Source organism: Leucopleurus acutus (genome assembly GCF_964270905.1).
Source record: "Leucopleurus acutus genome assembly, chromosome: 9".
Lineage (NCBI taxonomy): Eukaryota > Metazoa > Chordata > Mammalia > Artiodactyla > Delphinidae > Leucopleurus > Leucopleurus acutus.
This window is the reverse complement of record NC_139144.1, coordinates 28,849,458-28,876,985: the sequence shown is the minus strand read 5'-3', so window position 1 is coordinate 28,876,985 and position 27,528 is coordinate 28,849,458. Positions and strand designations below refer to the sequence as shown.

The 27,528-nt window shown below is 34.5% G+C and overlaps 1 protein-coding gene across 1 annotated transcript in view; it reads left to right on the top strand.

Annotated features, from left to right (window-relative positions):
* The window catches only part of PCLO (piccolo presynaptic cytomatrix protein), a gene marked incomplete at both ends in the record, with an annotated part of 365,934 nt that extends 338,779 nt beyond the window's left edge, over positions 1-27,155 (top strand). The window contains 3 exons of the mRNA XM_082846518.1: positions 24,373-24,507; positions 24,921-25,066; positions 27,015-27,155. Of these exons, the coding sequence (XP_082702644.1) occupies positions 24,373-24,507; positions 24,921-25,066; positions 27,015-27,155 (422 nt within the window). The remainder of the gene's footprint in view (positions 1-24,372; positions 24,508-24,920; positions 25,067-27,014) is intronic.
* Positions 27,156-27,528: the final 373 nt, after the last annotated feature.

The window sequence follows — 27,528 nt, the reverse complement described above, 5'->3', positions numbered from 1 at the left end:
CATTTTGCTGGGATCTTTAAAAATTTGGCAGCTCCATTCTCACAATAACCCTCTAAAATAGATATTATAATATTTATGATATTCCCAATGTCTAACACTGAGACTTCTACAAAATACCCACACAATAAATATTTTTTGAATCAAGGCATTAAGACTCCAAGAGACTAAAGGATAAATCAAGCCTAGTAATACACCTGTGAAATTGAAGTGAATATTTACGCAAAAAATATTTCATAAGATGCTATGGAAAATCCGAACGAACTTTTTGGCCAACCCAAATGTATCAAATTTTAGTGTAGTTTTGTTTTGTAGGGAGTTTTTAAATTACAGATTCTATTTCTCTAATAGGCTGTATGTTTCTAGAAACTTGTCCATTTCTTCTAGGTTGTCAAATTTGTTGGCATATAATTTGTCATAATCAAGAAAGAGATTTATAGCACAATATTATTTCCATTAAAAATAAATAAATACAAAGTAATACTAGATTTTTTATAGCTACCTCATTATGTAAATATTTACATAAACAAATATATGGAAGTTGGATTGAAAGGATTGTAGTAAATATACAAGATTGGGTGGCTGCTGTTGGGAGGGTGATGAGTTGAAGTTATTGGGATGAAAGGGAAAACTATAAAGATAATTAAATACTATACAAAGAAGGATCCTGGCAGAGACAATGCTGATTGAGTGCTTGTGGGCTATGAATTGAGGAGTGTGAGCAGCTCAATTCTGGGCACCTGCAGTTAAAAAAAAGTTGGGAATAGTGTTTTCTGGGAAAGCTTCACTGAGAGACAGTTGTGTCAACACTGGAGGAGATGAAAGAGAGCCATGCGGATACCTGGGGGGAGAATTGTCCAGGCAGAACAAAATGTTTTTAAGGAGAAATGAGCCCCACACATCTAATGAAAAGGGAGCTAGTGTGGCAAGGAAGAGCAGAGGTGAGGAGGTCAGAGGAGGAACAGGAGCCTAGGAGAACACAGCATGAACTTTGCCTCCTATTGAAAGTGGTGTGGGACATTGTTGGAGGGTTTTGAGCCAAGGAATGCAACAGTCTGACTTAAGTTTTAAAAGATTCATCCCAACTACTCTTTTGAGACTATTCTGCAGGGAAGAAAAGCAGAAGAAGGAAGAACTGTTGGGTATTTATTGCACTTATCCAGGGAACAGATGATGATGTCTCAGACCAGGTTTAGGGTCCAGTGTAGTGAGAAGTGCTTAGATGATACATATATACATAGTAATAGTATTAAAATATAATCATCAAATTAATAATGATTACTTTGGGGATGTGGGAAAAGGACGCAACTGGGGAAGGGTTCCATAATTGGCTTCATCTGAATTTATGTTTTATTCCTTAAGCTGACCTGTCATTACATGAGTGCTTACTACATATTATTTATACTCCATTAAACCTACCTAAAGTATTTTAAATTTTTAGAAAACAGTATTGAGTAATTTTGACATTTATTTGTTTATTACATCCAGGGTGCAATTTTTTAACATGATATTTCCTCAACTATACCTATATAAGGCAGTATCTTTCACTGTTGAGAGACAGATAACAACACAAACTAACTTAAAAGAAAAGAATGTTTATAGGTTGCTATAATTGAGAAGTTGATAGCTGGAAATAGCCTCAGGAAATACCAGCCTCCAGCCTGTTCTAGATTCTCAACTGTTTTCTCAGTTTTCCCTGCAAGTTAACCTTGTACTCAGGCTGTTCCATGAGGCTGGGGACAGAGCTCCCAGCTGTTCTGGGACCCACTTTTAAGCTCTTAACTGAAGGGAAAGAGAGAATATGTCTCAAATATCCTAAGTGAAGCACTCTACTTTTTCCTACGTGGCTCAGATGCCCACCTCTGGAACAATCACTCTGGCAAAGAAAATGAAATATGGTGGTTTTCAACCTAACAGACCCATTTGGATTTGGGGGGCAGACCTTCCCAGTGTAGTGGTAGAAGAAGACAAGGGATACTGGAAAGATAAAATAAGAGATTTATGTTAGAATATATCTGCGTATACTTTCAAACATGTACTGAAATCCATGAATGTGAGTGGAGCAGTCAGGGATATGGCAAAACAAACACACACAAAAACCTCTTAAATAGATGCTAGAAAAATTTCTAGTAAGTATTAAAGGGAATTTTTTTTAATAGATAAAGAATGTAACTAATAAGAATAATAATAAAAATAAGTATCGCAACTACTTATTACATAGAAACGGTAGAAGAGTTTTGCTTGGAATGAAATACAGAACAGAGGGCTAGAATAAATTTCTGAAATGTGTTTTGATATTCTATAATAACGTGAAAAAATTTCAAAATTCATCAAGTATTAATGGATAATTCATTTAGCGTATCATTTCCAATGTGGCATGGGGACTATTTCCAGAAATTCCAGAAATTCAACATTTTACTCTTTTTTATTTCGGCTTCTTCTGGCTAAACATATATCACCACAATAGATTTACAATCTTGGATGCACTACTGCATTATCAGTCCTCTTAAAACTGACATAGGGCTTCCCAGGTGGCGCAGTGGTTAAGAATCCGCCTGCCAATGCAGGTGACATGGGTTCGAGCCCTGGTCTGGGAATATCCCACATGCGACGGAGCAACTAAGCTCGTGCGCCACAACTACTGAGCCTGTGCTCTAGAGCCCGCGAGCCGCAGCTACTGAGCCCATGTGCCACAACTACTGAAACCATGCTCCGCAACAAGAGAAGCCACTGCAATAAGAAGCCCGCACACTGCAAAAAAAAGTAGCCCCCACTCGCCGCAACTAGAGAAAACCTGCGTGCAGCAACGAAGACCCAATGCAGCCAAAAATAAATAAAAGTAAAATAAATCAATTTATTTTGAAAAAGATAATATTATTTGGGTAAATTTCAATTAAAAATTTACAGGTCATTGCCTTTCTTTTCAAAGCACTGATTATTTAATTTTTAAAATATTTATTAGTGTTTTGATTATTTAAAAATAATTTACTCTTCTTTTTCAGAAAACTTACTCATGTCAATCCACTATTGATGAAGCATTTTTATGTGAGTCTGATTTCAAGGATTATTTTACTGTGAGCTAAAGTGACATGCCGATCTTTGCAATACCTAGCAGTATATTCTCAATATACTTTGGCCAATCTAAAATTATGGTTCATCCATTTCCTGTAATTTCAACCTTTAAAAAAGAAACCAAAGAAAGTCTAATTTACTAATTTGGGGGATAATAATGCCAAGTGCTTTTGTACCAGATACTATCTTTGTCATTTGAGGAAAATGATTGACTTATGAGGACTTAAAAGAGAGCTAATATTAACTACTTATTCAGAGTATCACTGTGTAAACTGAGTATAGAGAGAATATAGGAGGCTTTTATTTTGCTGTTGAAGCACTTGGGGAAATGATAGCTATTTTTGATTAGAAAAGGGCTTAGCTTCAGTCAATCAGAAATAGTAAAATTGGTAGCAGGTTTTCAGAAGTGGTGGCAAGCAGTAGCAATTAGTCCATAGAACATTCTATTTTTTGTTCTTTGAAGGTAGGTTACTAAATTCTCTACTTAATAATTTCAACTTTAATAGTAATTGTGTTTTGTATTTATCAGGAGTATCAATGATCTTGCATGCTTCATTTACTAGGAAGCCTGAGGTCAGTGCTGCTCATGTATGTAAGATGAGCAAAGCCCAGTTCCAGGAGGCACTGTTCACCTAAACCAATTAGTGATTGGTACACTCTGGAGGTATCAGTGTGAAGTTCCTGTCAGAAGGATAGGGTACAAAATACTGCCTGGACTTGGGGATCAAAATGATTTGGGGTTTATAAAAATTGGATAATAAGAAATGATTTCCATTATAGTAAAGAGGAAATGTAAATAACTTAAATCTGTCAAGAGCTTAACCATGCTGAGCACTATGTTAGCTAATTTGATTTTTGTGAGAACCCTGTGGTGTAAAATCCTTTTCTCTCTGACCCATATTATTGTGTCTGGAAGGTAGACGTGATGCCTGGATATGTAGCATGCATCTTGCTACCATTAGACAAAAAGGGCAAAAAAAACAAGTACTAAAAATGACACAGTAGAAAGAAAGAAAGAATGTGGGTGCCTGCCTCATTACTGAAATGACAAACCTGTGCTAATCTCTGGATTTCTTTTATATTAAGAAATGAATCCCTATTTGTTTAATCATTCTAAGTAAGTTTTTCTGTTACTTACAGATGAAAGCATTCCTTAAGGAGGCAGAAGGAAAACAATAGAGAAAAGTGCAGTTTTAAAACAAAGGAGTTAAACAGAAAGTAAAATTAATTCCAAATTACTTCTAACTTGTTGATGTATTAAAATCACCTAATGAAAGAGAAATTTCATCCAAGTAGTTAAACACATCTAGCTGCCTGCTATTTACAGAAAATCTACCTAAAGTAAAAGTCTCACAGATGAGTTGAAAATAAAAGAAGTGGAGGGCTTCCCTGGTGGCGCAGTGGTTGGGAGTCCGCCTGCCGATGCAGGGGACGCGGGTTCATGCCCCGGTCCGGGAGGATCCCGCGTGCCGCGGAGCGGCTGGGCCCGTGAGCCATGGCCGCTGAGCCTGCGTGTCCGGAGCCTGTGCTCTGCAACGGGAGAGGCCACAGCAGTGAGAGGCCCGCGTACCACCAAAAAAAAAAAAAACAAGAAGTGGAAATATATACATCACACAATTATTATTCAAAATAAAGCTGGTGAAATGGTATCAGAGTCAGAAAAAATAGAAAAATCAAGGCAGGAAATAATAGCCTTCTTATGTCACCTATAATGACCACTTCAAAAACATTATTTAAAAAGAGAAACTCTTCACAGTAGAGATAAAGTCTAAGATTCCAGGAGATAAATCTAACAAAATACTCACACTTTTATGAGAAAATTGCAAAATACTGTTGAAATTCCAAAAAGAAGGCTTGAATAAGTAGGCATATAGAGCATGTCATAAAGATTAATATCATAAAGATTGCAATTGTTTCCCACTTAATATGGGAATACCATGAAAGTTCAATTAAATAACTAAAAGTTTGTAGTGGAATTTTGAAAGCTGACCCTGAAATTTATATAAAGGAAGTAAAGGCTAGGAAATTTTGAATAAAAATGATAAAGTACGGTTATTCCTAGTTATCAAGATTAATTAGAGAGTTATAGTATACAAAATACTGTGGTACAGCACATGTATTATCTAGTCGAACAATGAAACAGAGCAGATGGACCAGAAAATATTTTCCTGTATATGAAACCTTAAGTTATAACAAAACTTGCATTGCAAATAAAGAAATGATTAAAGAAAATTTGGCTGCCTGCAAAGAAAAATAAATTCCTACTACCTCATACTGTAAAAAAGCAATAAAGAGTAACTGAGGATGTTTTGAGTATCTGAAGTGAAAAACTTTTAGAAGAAAATAGAGACTTTCTTCCTAATGGAAAAATATGAAAGAACTGTTAAAAAACAAAAAAACAAAACTATTTAAACACAAAACCAAAACTGTAGTGTAAAAAACTAACAAATTTGACCACATTGCAATTAAAATAAAACTTTTGTTCAAAAAATTATAACAAAAACAATATGAAGACTGAAAGTAGATATGTGTTATGCGTATAAAAGAAATGGATCAGGATTCAGTATGTGTGTGTATGTATATATTATTTTTCTAAAAGTCCTTTAAAAAAATTCAGAATTTGCAGAAGTGTGACAAAATTATTATAGTGCTGATAGAAAAGCAGTACATAAATTGTTAGTATAAACTGTTTCGAGACTAATTTGACAGTAACAACTAAATTTGAAAATTTGCATTATGTTTGATTAATCATTGGCTAATGATTCCAACATATCCTAAATATTCTACTATATTCTAGCTAAATTCTTTTATCCATATGTGAAGAGTTGTGTAAAAAATGTTTATTTTAGCTTTGTTTATAATAATGTAAATTGGAAAACTATATTTATGACAGATTAATACATAATTTTAATATATTCACTAATATAATAAATTAAACTACATGGATGAAGAAAAATCATTTGATTTACATTAAACATCTGTTTTTGATGACAGTTCCTAGCAAATTAGGAAAGGTAGGGCCTTTCCTTAATTTTGTAAAGATTATATTAAAAATTATTTTACTTGTAGGTGAAATTTTGGCACATGCCTTTTAAGATCAGGATTGACAAGGATGTCTACTATTAATATGTGACATAGCATTGGTCTTGGTTAATATATAGGGAAAGAAAATTGAGTAAGAGGTACAGTGATTGGAAGGGAAAGAATAAAACAAATTATTTGTATACAATTTGAATATGTATGCAGAAAATCTGATGGAATCAACAGATAAATGTTAGAACTAATAAGAATTACTCTAGATCACCAATAATTAATCATAAATGCACAATAGCAGCAAAGCAACAAAAATAATAATATCACTCATAATATCAAAACTAAACAGTATCTTAGGTTTAACTTGTACAATAACCAAGATATCCATGGCAACCTTTAGACTCTATTGAAGGGCATAAAAGGAAATCTGAATAAATGTAGAATCATTCCGTGCTTTGCAGTGAAACAATTTAAACATAAAAATGTAAATCTAATAAAATTCTGGTTAAATTACCAGCTAGATATTTTTGAGGAACTCAATATAATTATTCGAACATTCATATGAAATAATAGAGAACTTTCAACATCCAAGTCAACTTTGAAAAGGAGCAAAGGAAGTTTTGGTGTTCATTATTGTTGCTCACTAATTATTTCTGTTTCTCTGACTCCCAGACTGTTTGGCTCCTTTGTGACACAGTTGACCCTTTGACTAGCTCTAGCCAATGAGTCATGGATGGTCAAGATGTGTGCCATTTTTGGACTGAACATTTAACTGCTGGTAGAGACTTGTAGAGTTCTCTTTTCTTCCAGACGTGGCAGTCAGCAAGGGGGAAAATTGTGACTCCCCATCAGCCTGAGATGGTGTGACTAAAAAGAGCAGAGACCCTGCCAACCTTTATTGGATATGTACAGTGAGAGAGAATAAAATCTTGCAGTTTTTTTAAATTAACTTTTTTTTATTGATGTATTGTTGATTTACAGTGTTTTAGTTTCAGGTGTACAGCAAACTGAATATATGTACATATATATATATATATATATGCTTTTTCAGATTTTCTTCCATGATAGGTTATCACAAGATATTGAATATAGTTCTCTGTGCTATACAGTACATCCTTGTTGGTTATCTATTTTATATATAGTAGTGTGTATCTGTTAATCCCAAACTCCTAATTTATCCCTTCCCCTACCCCTTTCCTCTTTGGTAACCATAAGTTTGTTTTCTATGTCTGTGAGTCTTTTTCTGTTTTGTAAATAAGTTCATTTGTTTGTTTGTTTTTTTTAGATTCCACATGTAAGTGATATTATATGATGTTTGTCTTCCTCTGACTTATTTCACTTAGTATGATAATCTCTTTTGGTAGTGTTTCTTACTACAGCAGAATCTAATCTATCCTGACTGAAACAAGGGTGAGGTTACCCTGCAAGGTGTTAAAACATAAAGACAAAAGAGTCTGGTACTTGTGCAAGATGAAAGGAACAATGACATAGAATACAAAGCATAGATATAGACCCAGGAATATATGGGAACTCAAAGTGGCACCACAAATCAAAGGGGACTGTTTCATAGATGGAATTGGGAGAATGTCTCCCTATAGAGAAAAAGCAAACAAACAAAACAAAACAAACCCTGGATTACTGTCTGACTTTATATGCAACAGGGGATGTCCTGCGAAGCCCTAGTGGGAAGCAGGTAACACATTCAAAGGGGAAGTATAAAAGAATTTAATGACCATTTACAAGGTGGGGAAGGTTAAAGGAACTAACAAGGAAAGGTGATGCGTATTAAGGACCAGCCACAACAAAAAGCCATCCTACCCTGGGTCTAATGAAGCATGGGGAGGGAAGCTATTGCCAGAACCCAGCAAGATATACAGCCACGGTACAGGAGATCGCAGACAGGAGTGGTAGCCTTTGTAACAAGGCACGGCCACTGCAAAACTAGCTGACAAAGAGGATGGAGACAAAGAAGACAAAAAATAGCCCAGCCTCTCTGCTCCTACCCTCACATCTCCTTCTGGCTCTTCATTTCTAAAACCCCACAGAAGTCATATAAGGTAAGGACACCCCGGTGATGAAGTGCAAGCGAGTGTTCTTCTTGGGGCAAAGCAGGTAGGACTGATGAAGAGGGGAACTGGAGCAGCAAATATATACACATACAGTCCAAGTGGACTGAGAATACAAGACTGAGGTAGAATTATAGTGTGCTCTTTTATCTAGCATGGCAGTTAAGGACAAGGAAGACAAAGTGATTGCTGCAAAAATTGTATTGAGGAATTGAGGAATGGTTTTATAGAATGGAACAAATACTGCATTAGTAGTAAGTGAAAAACTGGAGAATTGGTTAAAACTGAGAGGAAGATCAAAAGTACTGTACGTTAAGAGTGGTAGAATTAATCTAAACACAAAGAAATCAAAATGGTATAAGTAACCTAGTGGGCCAATGGAAACATATGACTCTCATAATCTATTTAACCCTCATTCAGGTGGTTTTCTCAGGTTTATTCAGAGGTTACCTGACTGCCTGATCACAAGAAACTGGGGATTGTTCTACAGTGGATCGGTAGCTTCACTCTTACAGAGACAAACTTTTTTATTTTTCACAAGAACTTCGAGTTTCCCTAATATTATACTCTTACCTGATTTTATTTTCTAAAATCATTACATGACGATGCTAAGGTTTCTCTGTAAAAAGAGAATATGTGTAGACCCATCACTTCTCCTGGGTGGGTAATCTTCCTGGTTTTAGACCAGAGGCCAAGAAGTTTAGATGGGAGGTCTAGTCAATGCCTTGTGAACTCAGGAAACTAGCCTTGTTTCTTAAACTTGACGCTTCTCTGGAAAAGAACATTACTGCCCTCTTGCTATATCATACCAGCTCTCCCATTTCACTCATTTTAGGATTTGTTTTCCTGACACATCTGAGGGGTATTTCATAACTGCACATGTTTAAAATGTAATGTCCTTTTAGGTTTTCAATTTTTATTCTCTAACAGCGGATGTTGTTTTGTTTTTGTGAGGATTTTGGGGTGTTTTTTTAGGTCTCATACAAGATAATGGATGGGAGGCTTTAATTAAAAGTTTTTTTTTTAAAGAGCTCTGGTTATTTTCAGTCACAGCAAAATGAATGCTAAGAATCATGTACCAAAAGGACAAAAGATGCCAAAAACACTGAAGATCAATCAGAAAAATCTATTTTTTCCTTCTAAAATCATGTTCTTTCTGGCTTTGTCTCAGAAAGAAAGGCTTTCTTTATGTAAGAAGAGATAGAGAATGTTCAGGCCTGGCCTACTTTCACAAAACTCTTAAATCATATTAGACCCAAATGCCTGCCTTATTGTATAAAATATCTCCTTGAATCTGGGTTATTTCAAATAAGGGCCTTAATGAAAGCTTATAGAACTCTTTTGCCTTGCAAAAAAAACTTAATGAAAACATAACAAAATGCCTCCTCCTTCGGCTCCATTCAGCCCTGAGACATGACCATGTATTAGGATGTCTCCCCATGGCTTTGAATAACAGAGGCTTGTATATGCACGTAAACAGAGAATGCAATTAATAAACTGACAAAAAAGCATTTATTTGGGGGTGAAAACCATAGGTTTGAAAAAAGATTCCAAAATATCTCCAGATCTATGGTCTCAGCTTAGTTTAATGGGAAGAGCATGGGCTTTTAAGTCAAGCCTTATCAATCACTTTCTTAAGAGCTAAATGAAAATGATACCTCATTTGTAGGTTTGCTGTAAATATTAGAGAAAGTTTTACAGATTCATTCATTAAATATGTAACATATTCTAGGTGTCTCTTCTGTGGGCTAAAAAGACCAGGATAAATAAGGAACAGTCTTTACCCTTTAAAGGCTGTAGTAGTCTACATACATAATGTGCCTGGAATAGGAGAGTTGTTTAAGAAATTGAATGCATTGTGGATACCATTCGAGTATACTGTAATTCCCTACATGCAGCAAATCAAGAAGTATATGATCACAAACTAATGCTTTGGAAAGGGAATGGGTGAGCATTTGCTCCTGTCTGTACCTGGTTTTTCCAGCACAACTTCCCCACAAAACCTGAAATTTACGCCCCCCAACATAGGCATGCTCACAAGCATATACATGAATTTGGCACATAATCGCTGTTACATAATAGATAATCAAAATTTTGGCATTAACCTTGGGGTGTCTTGCTGGAAGCATCTAATCTAGCTATGTGACTTTTGGCAGATTAATCAACCTGAACTTTAGAGTCTCTTTTCTTGAAAGTGAAGTTAGTCATACCTCTGTCTATTTCAAATGGTTTAGGAAAAATTGAGATGATATGACTGATGCTTACATGTTATTTTATTTTTTTTGTTTTTTAATTGAAGTATTGTTTATTTGCCATGTTGTGTTAATTTCTGCTGTACAGCAAAGTAACTCAGTTATACATACATATATATATATATATAAAACTCAGTTATAATATGTATACATATACACTTTCTTTTTTTATATATTCTTTTCCATTATGGTTTATGATAGAATATTAAATACAGTTCTCTGTGCTATACATATGTTATTTTAAAATGTATTTAATCTGTTTTCTTTATCCATAATATTATAGTAATATTTATTCACTTGGTTACAGATGAATATATACTTAAACTGTTAGAGAGTGGAAAATTACATTTTGTGAAATATTTTTGGGATGAGGATTCATTTATTTTGAAAACCAAATACATTGAATTGTCCTATAAAGGAATTACTTATATCTAATCGCAAAGCATTTCACATATCCTGTCTTGGGAATTCTCTAACACTTTATTTATGGTATGTTTTAGTAAAAAGTGCTGGACCCAAGCATTTACAGTCATCTGTTATATACAAAGGTAGCAAAGAAGTCAGATAATGGAGTTGGATGCATGGTGTCATTCTCATTGTATGAGCAAGCTGATTTATGGAGCGTCAACTTCAGGAGATCTTGCAGTGAGAGTACTTGGAATCGAATTTAATACAATATAGAATGAAGAAATTAGTTTCATTTTTGCTTCCTCCTTTCAAACATTAAATTACTAGCATAAACCTTTAAAAACTAATTCTTCACTCCTTCTATTCAATCCTGCATATAAAGTGTTCTATACAGGTAAGAACCTTTGTCCAGAAAACATGTTTCTGAGAACTAAGTTTAAAACATATCAATGACTTGAATACAGCCGCTAGAAAACAACAATATACTAGGAGATGAAATTCAATACAAATAAGATTACCAGACTTGTTAAAAGATCTAGTAGCTTTCCCTGCTACTCAAGGACATGGTGTAAAGAAAAAGGAAGTACCAATTTTAGATAATTATTGGATACCACCATCAAATTAGTGAGTACCACTTTGAACTTTTGGAAGAGAGAGAGAATTTCAGCATGGAAGGTAAAATTTATTATAGGCTGTAGGGTAGGGTTGATACATATGGTTGCAAATTATAGAGAGACTGTTGAATAGAACAAGCTACAGTTAGCTCACTTCCTTTCTCTGAAAGGCTCAGTGAAGTAGAAGAAGACCTTTAATTAAAGAAATTTCCATTTAAAAAGTCTTGATTTATATGGATATATCAAGTCATATTTTTTGTTTTGTTTGTTTACTTTGAATAGATTGAGCAATTGACCTAATGCTATAGAAGCGCTTGCTAGGTGTAAACTGTCAATTACTCCTAGAACTGATCTTCCATTGCATCAAATGTTGAGACATAAAAAAGAATTAATGCTTATTGAATAATTACCATTTTAGGCATTCCGCTAACAATTTGCCATTGTTGTGCTAGCTTTTTTTTAGAGGATCATCACTTAGACTAAAACTGATAGAGTAAAAATAATTGAAATGAAGGAAAATACAACTATACATCACTATTTTGGCTATTAACAGGTATTAGCACATTATTAAGACTTTCTATAATGAGAAGGTTTAGAACACCTGAGTAAACAGACAAAATTATCTAGGATAGAAGATGCTTAGTAGAGGGTCAGGACTAAATAATATATAGATAATATCAAAAAATGTCTAAAAATTTATTATTCTGTAAAGTTGACAGATATTATAAATGGTCTGTAAATAATCGTATTACATATTTTCACTTTACAATATGAGGAAATACAAAACAGAGATATTTAATGACAGGCCTGCCATCTCACAGGGCTAGAAGCCAGAATTCCTGGTTTTTAATCCATCTTAATTCTATATTGAACTTTTCTTAGACTTGGAATGAGTGATAGGAGCTAGGAAACAAATTATGAGGTGATAGACTGTCAGAGCTAAATATGCGTCTTACCTAAAACCATTTCAGACTGTATTAGCTAGCACCAGTGACCTGCAACATTGCTATGTAGTATTTATTAACGAAAATTTGCAAATGCAAAGAAATCTAAGTGTTGAGAATTGTATTCGCTCTGTTTTTTTCCTTACACAGACTTTCCTTTTACAAAGTAACATTCTTTGCTTCTTTACTTTTCCACATTTTATTCACTTCCAGCTCATTAAACATTGCCTCTGAAGAGACTTTTGCTGGAAATGGTCTTGCATTGGCAAAAGCTGCTCAAGTTGCAATATAATATGCTTACAATTTTGGGAAAACGTAAACCTCAATTTGTACTCCATCCAGTTAAGTGTTAAAAATACCAATAATGCAAATAAAAAAGAAATATTTTCGTAATCAGTAGACACTTCTTTTACTTTGTGTGTCTAAGTCAATTCCATATAGACTCTCATATAATTATGAATATTTCAGAAAGTATTTATTGCTGGTTTTTGTTCTTTAATATAAATATTCTGTATAATCAATCTAATGTATAAAGGTAGACGATAACTTCTAGCTATTGTTTAACCAACTAAAATAATTGTTTGCTATGCCTTCCCTGCTTTCTAAAGTCCTATGTCTGGGTAAAATAAAATAGCAAAATAGCCCCTGAAAAATCCTTTCATTCTGATAATATTTTTTTAAAATATTTTTAAATGCATATTTCCATGAATGAGCCAGTGTTCTACAAATATTATTCATAAGAAAATATAAGGTGTGCATGAGAGAAGAGAGCCCTGTGCTTAAAATTAGAAGATCTAGAGTAAAGTTCTGCCTAGGATGCTTAACAATTTGGCAAGTTACTTAACACATGCAAGCCACTATTTTCTCATCTGTAAAATGGGGATTTTACCAACTTTATTTCTTGTGAAATAATGATTGTGTTCTGTTAATTGCAATTTTTTCTTAAAATATACTTTACTAAAAATATAAAGTAGTTGGAGATATAGATCTAGGTATGTGTATAAATGTTGCTTACAGATAAAACATACACATTTTTTCAAAGATAAAATATATGTAAACTCTTTTTTAAGAAAACAAAAAAGTGGAAAGAACACTGCATATCTTAAAGGAGAATAAAGCACTGGAGAGTGTGAAAAAAGAAAGCTGGGCAAGATAAAAGTAAGCCAGTTGTACAGTTCCACTTACTTGGAGCACTTCAGCTAGCTAAAGAGAGGGACACACACAATTTTGTTAAAATGGAATTAAATTAGTCCTGTTCTTTGTCAAAAAATAATTATATTGTTTTTAAATTTAACAGAAAAGAATATAACATTGTAAAAATAAAGAAATAACTTAATTTCAATAACTATTTTAGTCATGTAAAATATTTCGATAAATATTTTAGCCATAGTTTATAAAAGATCTCACTAAGTTTAAGAAACAAAATGGAAAATATTAAGAGGTTGAGTAATTATGTTTTTTAATACTCTATTTCAAATTTAAATTTTATTGATTAACTCTCTGCTTAAAGGAAATCAACACTCATCCACTTTCTTCCACTTTCCTCTTCCATTGTTTTATTGGTGGCCTGGATTTCATCTTCAGATTTTCCCTTCATTCCCTCTTCCCTCCCTCTCTCCCCCTCTCTCTCCTCTCTTTTTCTTTCCCTCATTACTATAGCCTCTATATCCTTGACAGAGTCTTTTAAATATTTTAGGAAGGCTGTTTCTTTTATACACAAATGTACTCTTTCAGAGGACTCTTTTTTTCCCCCTGGATTTTTAAAGAATGTTTTCTGTATCCTTGAAGTAGCTTAAGCTGGATATATCAGTGTACCAACTTAGCACTTCTGTGAGTGTAGGATGATCTTTTGGTCCAGAGATTCACTCTCCTGTTATTTCAGAGAAATATCTTTATGTTTTAAATAGATGTTATTTCCTATTCTCTTGAATTTACTTTTTCTGAGCAATAAGTTATATTGGATCATATTTTTCAGTTCTAATATATCTGCCATTGTTCTGTAACTACTTTTCTCTCTGTATCATCCTGAGCCTTCTTCCCTCTATGTCAATAATACTGATTTCTATCTTATTTAATTTTGTTCCCAGGATGTTTCTAATTCATTAACAGCTTTCAAATGGGATTATTTGTGTTTTAGCTCTGTTATCCCCATTTTCACCCCACCTATTGTTTTGTCATCTCATTTTTGAACTATGCCCTGTATATATCCATCATCTCTTCTTCTTTCTATTCTTTTTTTTTTTTTTTCCTGTACGCGGGTTTCTCACTGCAGTGGCCTCTCCCGTTGTGGAGCACAGGCTCTGGACGCGCAGGCTCAGCGGCCATGGCTCATGGACCCAGCCGCTCCGCGGCATGTGGGATCCTCCCAGACCGGGGCACGAAACCGTGTCCCCTGCATCGACAGGTGGACTCTCAACCACTGCGCCACCAGGGAAGCCCCAATTCTTTTTTTTTTTTAATTTAAGTATAGTTGATATACAATGTCGTGTTAGTTTCTGGTGTACAGAAAAGTGATTCAGTTATATATATGTGTGTGTGTGTGTGTGTGTGTGTGTGTGTGTGTGTGTGTGTATATATTTGTACATACATATATTCTTTTTGATATTCTTTTCCATTATGGTTTATTGCAGGATATTGAATATAGTTCCTTGTGCTATACAGTAGGACTTTATTGTTTATCCTTTATATATATAATAGTTTGCACCCCTCTCCCACCCCTCTCCCCCCTGGCAACCAAAATTCTCTATGTCTGTGAGTCTGTTTCTGTTTCATAAATAAGTTCATTTGTGTCATATTTTAGATTCCACATATAAGTGATATCATATGGTATTTGTCTTTCTCTTTCTGGCTTACTTCATTTAGTATGATAATCTCTAGGTCCATCCATGTTTCTGTAAATGTCATTATTTCATTCTTTTTTATAGCTGAGTAGTATTCCGTTATATATAGATATATTGATCACATCTTCTTTATTCTTCTGTTGATGGACATTTAAGTTGTTTGCATGTCTTTGCTATTGTAAATAGTGCTGCTGTGAACATTGGGGTGTATGTATCTTTTTGAATTATAGCTTTGTCCAGATATATGCCCAGGAGTGGTATTGCTGGATCATGTGGCAACTCTATTTTTAGTTTTGTGGGGAACTTCCATACTGTTTTCCATAGTGGCTGCACCAATTTACACTCCAACCAACGGTGTAGAAAGGTTCTCTTTTCTTCACACACTCTCCAGCATTTGTTATTTGTAGACTTTTTAATGATGGCCATTCTGACCGGTGTAGTTTTGATTTGCATTTCTCGAATAATTAGTGATGTTGAGCATCTTTTCATGTGCCTATTGGCCATCTGTATGTCTTCATTGGAGAAATGTCTACTTAGGTCTTCTGCCCATTTTTCGATTGGGATGTTTTATTGTTGTTGTTACTGAGTTGTATGAGTTGTTTGTATATTTTGGAAGTTAAGCCCATGTGGGTCACACTGTTTGCAAGTATTTTCTCCCAGTCCATAGGTTGCCTTTTCATTTTGTTTATGGTTTCCTTTGCTGTGCAAAAGCTTGTAAGTTTGATTAGGTCCCATTTGCTTATTTTTGCTTTTATTTCTCTTGCCTTGGGAGACTGACCTAAGAAAACACTGGTATTACTTATGTCAGAGAATGTTCTGCCTACGTTCTCTTGTAGGAGTTTTATGGTGCCATGTCTTCTATTTAAGTGTTTAAGCCATTTTGAGTTTATTTTTGTGTATGGTATGAGGGTGTGTTCTAACTTCATTGATTTATATGTGGCTATCCAGCTTTCCCTATACCACTCCACACAAAAACTACTAGAACTGATAAATGAATTCAGCAAGGTAGCAGGATACAAGATTAACATACAGAAATCTGTTGCATTTCTTTACACTAACAATGAAATATCAGAAAGAGAAAGTAAAAACACACTCCCTTTTAAAATTGCATCAAGGGCTTCCCTGGTGGCACCGTAGTTAAAAATCCTCCTGCTAATGCAGGGGACATGGGCTCGAGCCCTGGTCCGGGAAGATCCCACATGCCGTGGAGCAACTAAGCCCGTGCACCACAACTACTGAGCCCACGTGTCACCACTACTGAAGCCAATGCACCTAGAGCCCGTGCTCCACAACAAGAGAAACCACCACAATGAGAAGCTTGTGCACCACAACAAAGAGTAGCCCCTGCTTACCGTACCTAGAGAAAACCCGCACGCAGCAGCGAAGACCCAACACAGCCAAAAATAAAATAAATAAAAATAAAAAATTATAAAATAAAATTGCATCCAAAGGAAAAAAATGCTTAGGAATAAACCTGACCAAGGAGGCAAAAGACTTACATGCTGAGAACTCTAAAACATTAATAAAGGAAATTGAAGATGACTTAAGGAAATGGAAAAATATCCCATGCTCTTGGATTGGAAGAATTAATATTGTTAAAATGACAGTACTACCCAAAGCAATCTACAGATTTAATGCTATCCCTATCAAATTACCCATGACATTTTTCACAGAACTAGAGCAAATAATCCTAAAATTTACATGGAACCATAAAAGACCCAGAATTCCAAAACAATCCTGAGGAAAAAGAACAAAGATGGAGGTATAACCCTCCCAGACTTCAGACAATACTACAAAGTTACAGTAATCAAAACAGCATGGTACTGGCACAGAACCAGACATATGGATGAATGCAACAGACTAGAGAGCCTAGCAATAATCCCACACACCTACAGTCAATTAATCTTGGACAAAGGGACAATAATATACAATGGAGAAAAGACAGCCTTCTTTCTACTTTTAATCATAGCTATGTATCATGTTGTAAGATAAATATCTTCTCTAGAGTAGGATTAATTTTTATTCTTTTAATACAACAAAAACATAAATTTTGGGACACCAAGAGACCTGGAGGCTGATCAAAGCAATTTTTACTGCCCATTTACTCTCTACTCCAAACACAATGACAAAACACCCACACATGGCCTCTATGTGTGCATTGTCTTCTTCAGTTCAGAGGCCCAAGCAGATCTATAGTTTCTGACCTCCCACCCACCACTCTCTCTCATCCTGTGGAGAGAGTGAAAACAGGTTTTTGTCACCATCCATATGCATCTGTTTCCAATGCCAAAGTTTTCTGAACCAGTGAAAGGGCAAGCACGATTGATAGTGATAACTCATAATTAATGCAAGCATCCTTTGAGATCACCTCAGTAAGTATGTTCCTCTCCTCCTTTAGTAGAAACAATAAGGAACAATCTGGAGTAGGAAAAACTTAACAAGAACTTCACAAGTACCACACTGTGAAGCATGTGAATTTAACCTTCCAAGAAAAAAATAGGCAATATGGTGCTTTGAGAACTTTAGTTAGCAAGTGTTTAATTCTACCTTTCTTCTGAAGTGAGAAAGTGGTAAACAGCAACAATAAATTTTATATGCTTGGCATGTTGGAGTTTTAGAGGAGTATGACCCATAACAGTGAATTTTTCCCAGAAAAAATTTGTCTTGATGTTTCATTTCATCATGTTCAGTGGTGTGATCAATTCTGTCCACAACTCCTATTGGCTCCAAATACTGGGAGTATTTTCCTTGACTCCCTCCTTATCAGGTAGAATACTCTTTTTTCCCCTCTATCCCAGTTACTGTTGGAGAGATGGAGCAGTAGTAGTTCTATCCAATTTTCTATGCCTTTGGAGGAAAGAAATAGAGCTGTTTCACAGGTAGATTTGCTGCCCTGATTGACTACATTTTGCTCTCTCTTGAGATTTGATTTAAATGGTTTTTGGTTTTGTTTTTGCTTTTGTTTTGCCAGCATTCACTCAACCAAGCCCAGTTATGTCTCTCTCAGCTTTGGATTTTGCTCCTCCTTAACCTTGGATCCCCAGTAAATGGGGAGCACTTGTTGTTTTTCCTATTTTCAGTGAAACCCTCAGATCTTCCTAGCGATTAGCCAAAGCTGCCACTCTCAAGGGTTTAGTATAACTTTTCTGGGGCTGCCTAAACTCATTGTTCATCCACTTCTCTGTGCTGGGGACTTGGTGATAATTCTCAGGATTTTGGCAATTCATCTCTCTTTTTCCTGGCAAAATTTTGTGATACGTGGTATGGTTGGGGATGCTGCTAAGCTGAGCCTTCCCAGAATCTGCCTTTCCATTCCTACACACCACTCAGCATTTTCTGGCAGGAGACTATTCTTTGGTTAGGTGCTACTGGCTAATACTTTCCTGAATTTTACTTTTTCCCCTAGTTTTTCTAGGTATTAAAGAAAGGAGATTCTAACATCTGTCTTCTTTTCTCATTTTAATATTGAAGATTCTTCATTTTCCTGCAAAGTTCTTTAAAATAAAACAGGTTGATTTGAATGGGCTTGTTTATACTTATTTAAAATCGTTCAGTAACCTGAGCTAGATGGTCCCTCACAAGTTCAAAGAAATATATTAGACATGTTTGCTGTTTCTGCCTGTCAGGAATGTGTAAACAGAATGTGAGCTGATAGTATTAGGGTATATCCAGGACACTAAAATGTTTACACCAAATCACTGAGAGGAGCATAGTGTCATAGTTAAAAGGCCACATGCCATTTGTAAATCATAATATTAAGGCCACATGTTATTGACTAAATTCATTATTGGTTTTTCTATTTTATTGATGCTAGTCAAAGTACCAGAATTTTGATTCATTAATTTTATCTACTATTTTTCTATTTTTTCTATATGCTGCCTCATTAATTTCTCTGTATATTTTTATTATTTATTTTCTTGTACTTTCTTGTATATTACTTTGTTGTTCTTCTTCTAGCTTTTGGAATTTTAAATCAATTGTATTTTTTAAAATTTTGTTGATGGAATGTTAATGCATATATGCACTTTCTTCTGATCACTGCTTTAAATGATATAGGTGTTTAAGACTGGTGATTTTCCTCTGATCATTATTTTAATTCTCATTGATTCTGATAGTGTTTTCATTATCATTGTTTTTCAGAACTTCTGTATTTTCTCATTGTATTTTTCTGTTCAGCCAAGAATTGTTTCGTTAAAGCCTTTGTGTGTGTGTGTGTGTGTGTGTGTGTGTGTGTGTGTTATCAGACAATGTATTAGCTTCATTTTATAGAACTTACCGTTGTCTACTTTGTAAGTCAATACATAATCAATCAATATGATCCATGTTCCATATTTAATTGAGGAAAAGATATTTTCTTTCTTATCAAAGTATAGTGTTTAATATATACATCCTGAGATCTGCTATATTGGTTCTGGTGTCTCAGTATTCTGTCTTTACGTATTTTAGTCTACTTCACCTGTCTTGTACTGAAAATACTGTGTTAAAGTATTTTATTATTATTCTCTTTATTCTGGCTTTCATCTCCTACATCTTTACACCTTATTTTCTAGTTTCAACCTATTTTAATGGTGCATAGATATTCATAATTGTTGTGTCTTCATTATGATTTTTGGATATTTAACTTTATAACATGTCCTTTTTTTTGTCTTGTTTACTACATTTCAAACTGATTTCTATTTAGCCTCACAATAAGATATCAACCCCTACTCTCTTATTGTTTCCATACATCTGGCATGCTTACAATTTATGTATTTGTGACTATTTGAAACGAAACTAAGTTTTAGCATAGCATAGCTCATAAGCTTTGCTTTATGGGCCAATCTGAGTATCTTTTTAAAAATATGCTCACTGAGCCTGTTCATGTTTATTGATATGACAGATATGTTTGATCACAACTCTGCATTTTGTTTTATAACTATTGTGTATATGATGTTAGATTTGTTGTGTTTCTTCCTCCGTTTGGTGTCTTTAATTTTTTTTAATTTATTTTGTAATTAAGAAAGCTTTGTATCTTTGTTCCAATGATTGTCTTTTTTTATACCTTTTATTATGTTTGCTCTTCTTACTTACCATTTACCATCTGTCTTGTCAATTTTAAATAGTATAACTTGTGTCACCTACCATTTACCTATACAAAAATCGACAATCTCATTCTACTTGTCCCTTTCTCTCCCTTTGTCATCCATCTCTTTCAGTTTCATTCTTTATACTCTATCAGAATACATGACAATTACATGCTGCCCTTCTACCCACCTATATTCTGACTTTTATTTTAGTCTCAGTTCTACAATTAAATGTATTAAATATTCACCATCACTCCCTTGGCTGAAGTCTCTCTAGTTATCTCTTTGATGTGATGAAATTCATCCTCTCATATATTTCTTGAGAAGGAATTTTTCTATGGTATTCTTGAGTTCCTTATGCTTAAACTTATGGGCTTGCTGCTTGAAAGACACTTTAGCTGTATAAAAAAATCCTTGGCTTGCACTTTATTTTCTTGAATTTCTCAAGGGTAAAGCTAACACCCAGCTACTGTGAAGTATCTATGATCATTGGCTGCTGAATTATCACGATTTAACTATGTCTAGAAGAACTGTGTTTCAGTTTATAAAACATATGGAGGGCAACTTTGCCTATTTGGGGAACTTAGTGTTTTGAAAGAAGGAAGAGAGCAGGCCAAAGTATGGTATTGGTAGATAGTTTTCCACATGTTAGGGTACATCTAGACATGAAAATATAAGTTAATTAAAGCAAAAATTAATGCAGGGAAGAAATGCATTCTAAAAACCCATATCCAAATGTGTGATAAAATTAAATCGAAATGATTAAATAACTACAATCTAATAGATTTTGTACATGATGCTTTTGTTACTTTAATTTCCAATTGGAGATTACTCAACTATATTCTTTAACAGTCATTCTCAAAGCATGGTTCAGAAATCCTCGTGGGTCCCCAAGACTGTTGAAGTGCATCCAGGTCAATTACTTTTTAAGTATACTAAGATATTATTTACCATTTTACCATGTTGACATTTACATTGATAATGCAAAAGCAATGCTGCAGAAAACTGCTGGTGACTTAGTATAAATCAGGGCAGCAGCACCAAATTGTACTAATAGTGACTGTATTTATTTATTTTTTACCACCATGCACTTATATGAAAAACTTGCCTGTTTCACTTAACAATATCCTTTATAAAGAAATTAAGGTTCTTGTTATTAAACCTAGACCCTTAAGTACATGTGTTTCTAATAGTCTATGTTCTAGACTATTCTGTGTGATAAAATGGGAACTACACACAAAGCACTTCTGCTGCATACCAAAATATGAACGTTGACTTGAGAAAACATGTTAGTGCAATTTATTTGAGTTGCAAGCTGAGCCAGCCTTTTTTTTACAAGAGATATCATTTTTACTTGAAAGACAACTGACAGATAAACTCTGCCTATTCAAACTTTGGTAACGTCAACCCTTGGTATCCATGGGAGATTGTTTCCAGGAGCCTCCTCAACCTCCACAAATACCAAAATCTGCTTACACTAAAGTCCCTTATATAAAATGGTGTGATATTTGCATATAACCTATGCACATCCTCCCATATACTTTAAATCATCTCTTGATTACTTATAATACCTAATACAATGTAAATGTTATGTAAATAGTTGCCTGCATGTGGCAAATTCAAGCTTCGCTTTTTTGAACTTTCTGGAAAAATTTTCTTTTTGATATTTTGATCTTCAGTTGGTTGGATCCATGGATGCAGAAGCCATGGGTGCAGAAGGCTGGCTGTATTCAGCTGCCATTTTCTCAAAAATTAACAAAGTGAGTTTTTCACTTTGATAAAAACAATTGGCAATAGTTGTTGTCAATAATAAAAATCAACTTTTAAGTAAAAATAAAAATTTCCAAAACTTATACCTGCCTCCCTGAGCTTGTCAGCTTTTCAATAGTCAGAATTTTTTTATGATATCGATGGTGATATTAACAAATGTGCTTTTAATATTGTATGAATTGTGTCAATGTTTTTGAAAACCTGCATAACTCAGTAAACCGGTATTTTCCAAAACGAACAATATAGGATGTTACCAATTCAGGCATAGTTAACTGGTCCATTCAAGGTGCAAGATAGACAATTGTATTTTAAAGTAACAGTCCAGGGCTTCCCTGGTGGCGCAGTGGTTGAGAGTCCGCCTGCCAATGCAGGGGACACGGGTTCAAGCCCTGGTCTGGGAAGATCCCACATGCCGCGGAGCAACCGGGCCCGTGAGCCACAACTACTGAGCCTGCGCATCTGGAGCCTGTGCTCCGCAACGAGAGGCCGCGATAGGCCTGCGCACCGCGATGAAGAGTGGCCCCCGCTTGCCACAGCTAGAGAAAGCCCTTGCACAGAAACGAAGACCCAACGTAGCCAAAAGTAAAAATAAATAAATAAATAAATTAAAAAAAAAATAAAGTAACAGTCCAAAGGTTCATTGATACGGTTTCAGATTTCACATTTACACTAATCTTAAAGAAACTACCACTTTTCAAGTGTTAATGTAGTATCAAAGATTGTCCACAGTTGTCTGAAAGGATATTAAAATACTCCTTCCTTTTCCAACTATGTATATATATATCTGTGTGAGACTGTCATATATTTCAAATAAAACAGCATATTGATCTGGATTTAGTGTAGAAACAGGTATGAGAATCCAGCTGTCCTCTATTAAGCCAAGCACTAATGAAATTTGAAAAATATAAAATGTCACTCCTCATTATTTTTTGTTGCTTTGGAAAATACAGTTATTTTTCATTAAAATACTTATTTATAGATATATTGTTGTCATTTTAACTGAATCAATAAATTTTTAAATATCCAATTTTACTTTTTAATTAGAAATTTTAATGTTCTTTGAGTACCACCATTTTTTTTAAGACTATAAATAAATCCTGAGACGGAAACATTTGAGAACAAATGATCTACATCCGTGTTAAAGACCTTTAATAGATTCCTGTTGTTCTAAAGGTAAAACCCAAATTCTTAACATAGTACCACTTAACAGTATCTTATAATCACACGAATATTTATTTAGTTCCTCAGTCCCATTATGTTGCCTTTTGTGAACACACTGTTCCTTCTCTTTATAATGTTCTTCCCCGCCCATGTCACCTAGTTAATTCTTTCTTATCCTTCTGGTTTCAGCTCATGAAGCCCTTTCCTAGGCTTTTCTGTATCCATGCTCTTGTACTTCAGAACCTTTCCTCTCTTTCTAATTGTACACTTATTGACGAAAATATTTCATTGATGGATTTCTTCCCAATAGACAGAAAAACCATAAAACCAATAAGCATGTGTATGTTGGCTTATCATTGTATCCATTCTTCCCAACAGAGTGCTTATCGCAGAGTAGGGTGGAAAATAAAATATTTGTTGGTGAATGGTAAGTGGATAAATATATGCATCGATAGAGAAAAGGATGAAACTATAAAGAATTTGACCTAGTATGAATAGCTTCTTCAGTAATGTAAAGATCCAAGATAAACACTAGAAAGAAATACATTGAATTCATTTCAATCACTCATATTTTCCCTTGTGTAATGTTATTGCCATATACTCTTGTTGCCTACTTCTTTTACAAGAAAAATAGAATGGAAGTAGATATAATATACAACGACATTTAGTTGTATTAGCAAGTGTTCTTTTGTAAGCCTGGTAAGTAGTGAGCAATTGTCGGCAAACAACTTCTTACATTTCACTTGACTTAATACTGCCTATATAGTATATTAGAATTCTATTATTTTTATGTATGACTGTCTTCCTATAGTCCCCTGTAGTCTCATCTATTACCTCATTTAGCCTAAAAATCTACAATTGAGTAATACCTACTTGCATTTCTTCCATACCCCTCTTGTTACTTGCTTATCATTATACTTAACATACTTTATTGTAAGCATATAATTTATCAGTCTCCCCATGAGGCCTCCCCATGAGGCCTTCTCCTTAAGGGCTGGGACTGTATTTTATTCATCTGTGTATCCACGGGATGCGATAAGGTGTTTAGCACTTGATAAACACTCAATAAATGAAAATATGAGTAAATTATTGAACTAACCACTTAATTAATGGCATGACATATTCCTTAACTTTTTAATTAAATTGTTGCAGTTAAAACTCAGGTAATGGGAGAAATCAAGATTGCACTGAAGAAAGAAATGAAGACAGATGGGGAACAACTCATAGTTGAAATCCTCCAATGCAGAAATATCACCTACAAATTTAAATCTCCTGATCACTTACCAGGTATCTAATTTTATGATAATGAGCAATATAATGTATCTAGGAACTCTTTAGGAGTATGTCCTAAATAGCTAAAAAATGCTAATTAAAATTTGGGCTGTGTACCAAATATATCTGAAAAATATGAAATAAGAATGAGTTTCTCTTATATAGAGCAAGTTGATATTTTACTAGTTAAAAATTAGATTTTTTCAACACAAATGTAGAGTGATGTATTTATTATACAACAAGAAAACATTTAAGTTGCTAAGAAAATTGGTGTATATTTTAATTACTCTATGTTGTCTGAAACAAATTGTTCACAGGCTACTGGCTTTGTGTAAAATGTAGGAGAACTCTCCATATACGATTATAACTCTTTCAATAGAAAATTGTATTATTAATGGACACTTAACAAGCTGAATTCTTATTTTCAGATTTATATGTGAAAATATATGTGATGAATATTTCTACCCAAAAAAAGGTGATCAAGAAAAAAACAAGAGTATGTAGACATGATCGAGAGCCTTCATTCAATGAAACTTTTAGATTCAGCCTAAGTCCTGCTGGACATTCTCTTCAGGTAACTCATACAGTTCTGATTTTTAGATTTTCATTTATACTGTAGTTATTTCCCATTTAATTATTCAATATTTAAATGCCAATCATACACTATGTGATATTTTATAAGTTAATTTTTAGAGGTAACTTCCCAGGGGCCCTTTAAAATTCCCCAACCCGCTCATCCCATCCATTTAGCTACCAAGTTGCCTCTCCTACCTACTCAGTTTCTTTTACATAGATTTTTTTCCATGCTCACTGCCACACTAATCTTCTTTGGGTCCTCATCTTTGTTATGCAAATCATCTCAGCAGTATATACCTGGCCTACTTGCCATCAATATCTTACCCTTTAATTCATTTTATCACACTGATGGCAGAGGTATCTTTTAAAAACACTGGCTAGGTTACATTGAAACCCTCCAGTGATTCATCATTATCCTGACTCATTGAGAGTCCTCTAAGGTGAGTTCTAATTGTATTGACTTAATTTCATCTCCTTGTATACATTTCCACTCACGCTTGACCCCAGTTACACCAGAATCTTGAAATCAAGTTAAACCTCTAATTCTTTGCTCATATTCTTCCTCTCCTTCAATACTCCCTTCTCCATCTCTCTCCATCTATCGCAATTTTCCATGTCTTTTGATGTAAACAGCTCTTTAATAATGACCCTGGGTGTAATTTATCACACCTTATTCACATAATGTTTTGCTTATCTCATTAGGCCATTAATCCCAGTCTTGTACAACAATTTGTGTACTTACCTCTCACTGCTTCTGTACTATCAGCTTCTCTAGTGCAAGGCTTGATTTTCGTTGCTCTTTGTTTTGTAGCCTAGCACAATGCTTGTGCATAGTATATCTTTAGTAGATACAGAGACATGGAATGAAAGAGGAAAAAGGAGGAGGGAGGGAAGAGATGAAAAAATGTGGGAAGAGAAGACCATGGTACTGGCACTTAGAGGCCTGTACTAGAGACCTATATAAGAGATACTGCAAAGCAAAAACTGCACTGAGAGGATTAATTGACATTAGAGTTGAAGGGAGTAAAAAAGTTAAATGATACTCTGAAATCTGTGTGAACAAATGTGTCAATCACAGAGATTGAGTAGTTACAGAAGGGATGGATAGGGAGAAAGAACATGAGTTTGTCTGAAATGTGATAAACTTGATAGGAAGGCAGGGTCCAAGTAAAACATATAATGTGCCATTTGAAATCCCCAAACCAGAGGCTAAAAGAGACAGAAAAGTAGATTTTGAAGTCAGAAACGTAACAGTAAATTTTAATCAGGAATAAAGATGAATTATCTGAAGGAGATTCCGAAAAGAAAGAGAGAGCATGAGAGAAGAATTGTCAAGGATTAATGGTTATCTCCATCTCAATTTCTCTACCTTTCTTTCAACTGATCCCTAAAAGAAAAAGATTTCTTGAGTATGAGATCCCGTGGAATTTCAACTAGTGTAAGCTCTACATATGACAAGAAGCCACTTTGGAAGTGCTTCCTATAATAAAATTCCCAGTAAATTAAATGGCATTTAAAACAGTATTATGTTCTATCCGCCTTGTAAACTCGTATTTATGTACTCACCACTCAAATAATTCTGTATTTGAGTTAATATTTCATTAAGTAATAAAACATGCACCTAGCAAATTTCTTTTCTGAAACTTTCAATCAGTTTAATCACAAACCTAGTTAGAGTTAGCTAGGTTTATCTAGCTAGCTAATATTATCTAGAATTCTCCTGTCCTTCGGGATATGTCTTTGCCTTTGGGAATGTTGAGGTAAATTAATTAATATTATGCAAATCTTTTGAGGACACGTTAGTTATTAGTTCTCCTACAAGTATGCCTGCTATTTCTCTCACCCTCACCCTTTCTTGTCTCTGTTACTTCTTTGATGAGCAAATGTCCGTAAAAGAGGTTGAAAATATACACACAAATATATATAATTTTGGCTATTTTTTCTAGATTTTACTTTTTTCCAATGGAGGGAAGTTTATGAAAAAGACCTTGATTGGTGAAGCCTGTATCTGGCTAGACAAAGTGGATCTCAGAAAAAGAATAGTCAACTGGCACAAACTTTTGGTCAGTCCTACTCAAGCCCACTGAAGAAATGTGTCTGCTCAGGGTATAGAAAGTGCTTTAAACAGTCTTAAATCAAGACTATAGTCGAATACTATTGTTCTAAGCTATGTTTACAGGGGTAACCATGAGAAGAAGAACAAAAGGCAAAAACATGCTCAAAGGCTTGCAAATGTATTGTTGTGGAACATAGAAAAAAAAACCTCAAATGAAAAAGTTCATATATTGAAGACAAGAAAAAAAGTTCTCAAACCTTGGATTTCTTGTGGCTGTCAAGAAAAACGGTGAGAGAAATTTTGTTTGCTTAATGCAAAAATTTTTGAGTAGAGTTGAGCTACAGCTATCTAAAGGCTGAGACTCAAAGATTAATATGTTTTCTAATGCAGACAAAAGTAATCCT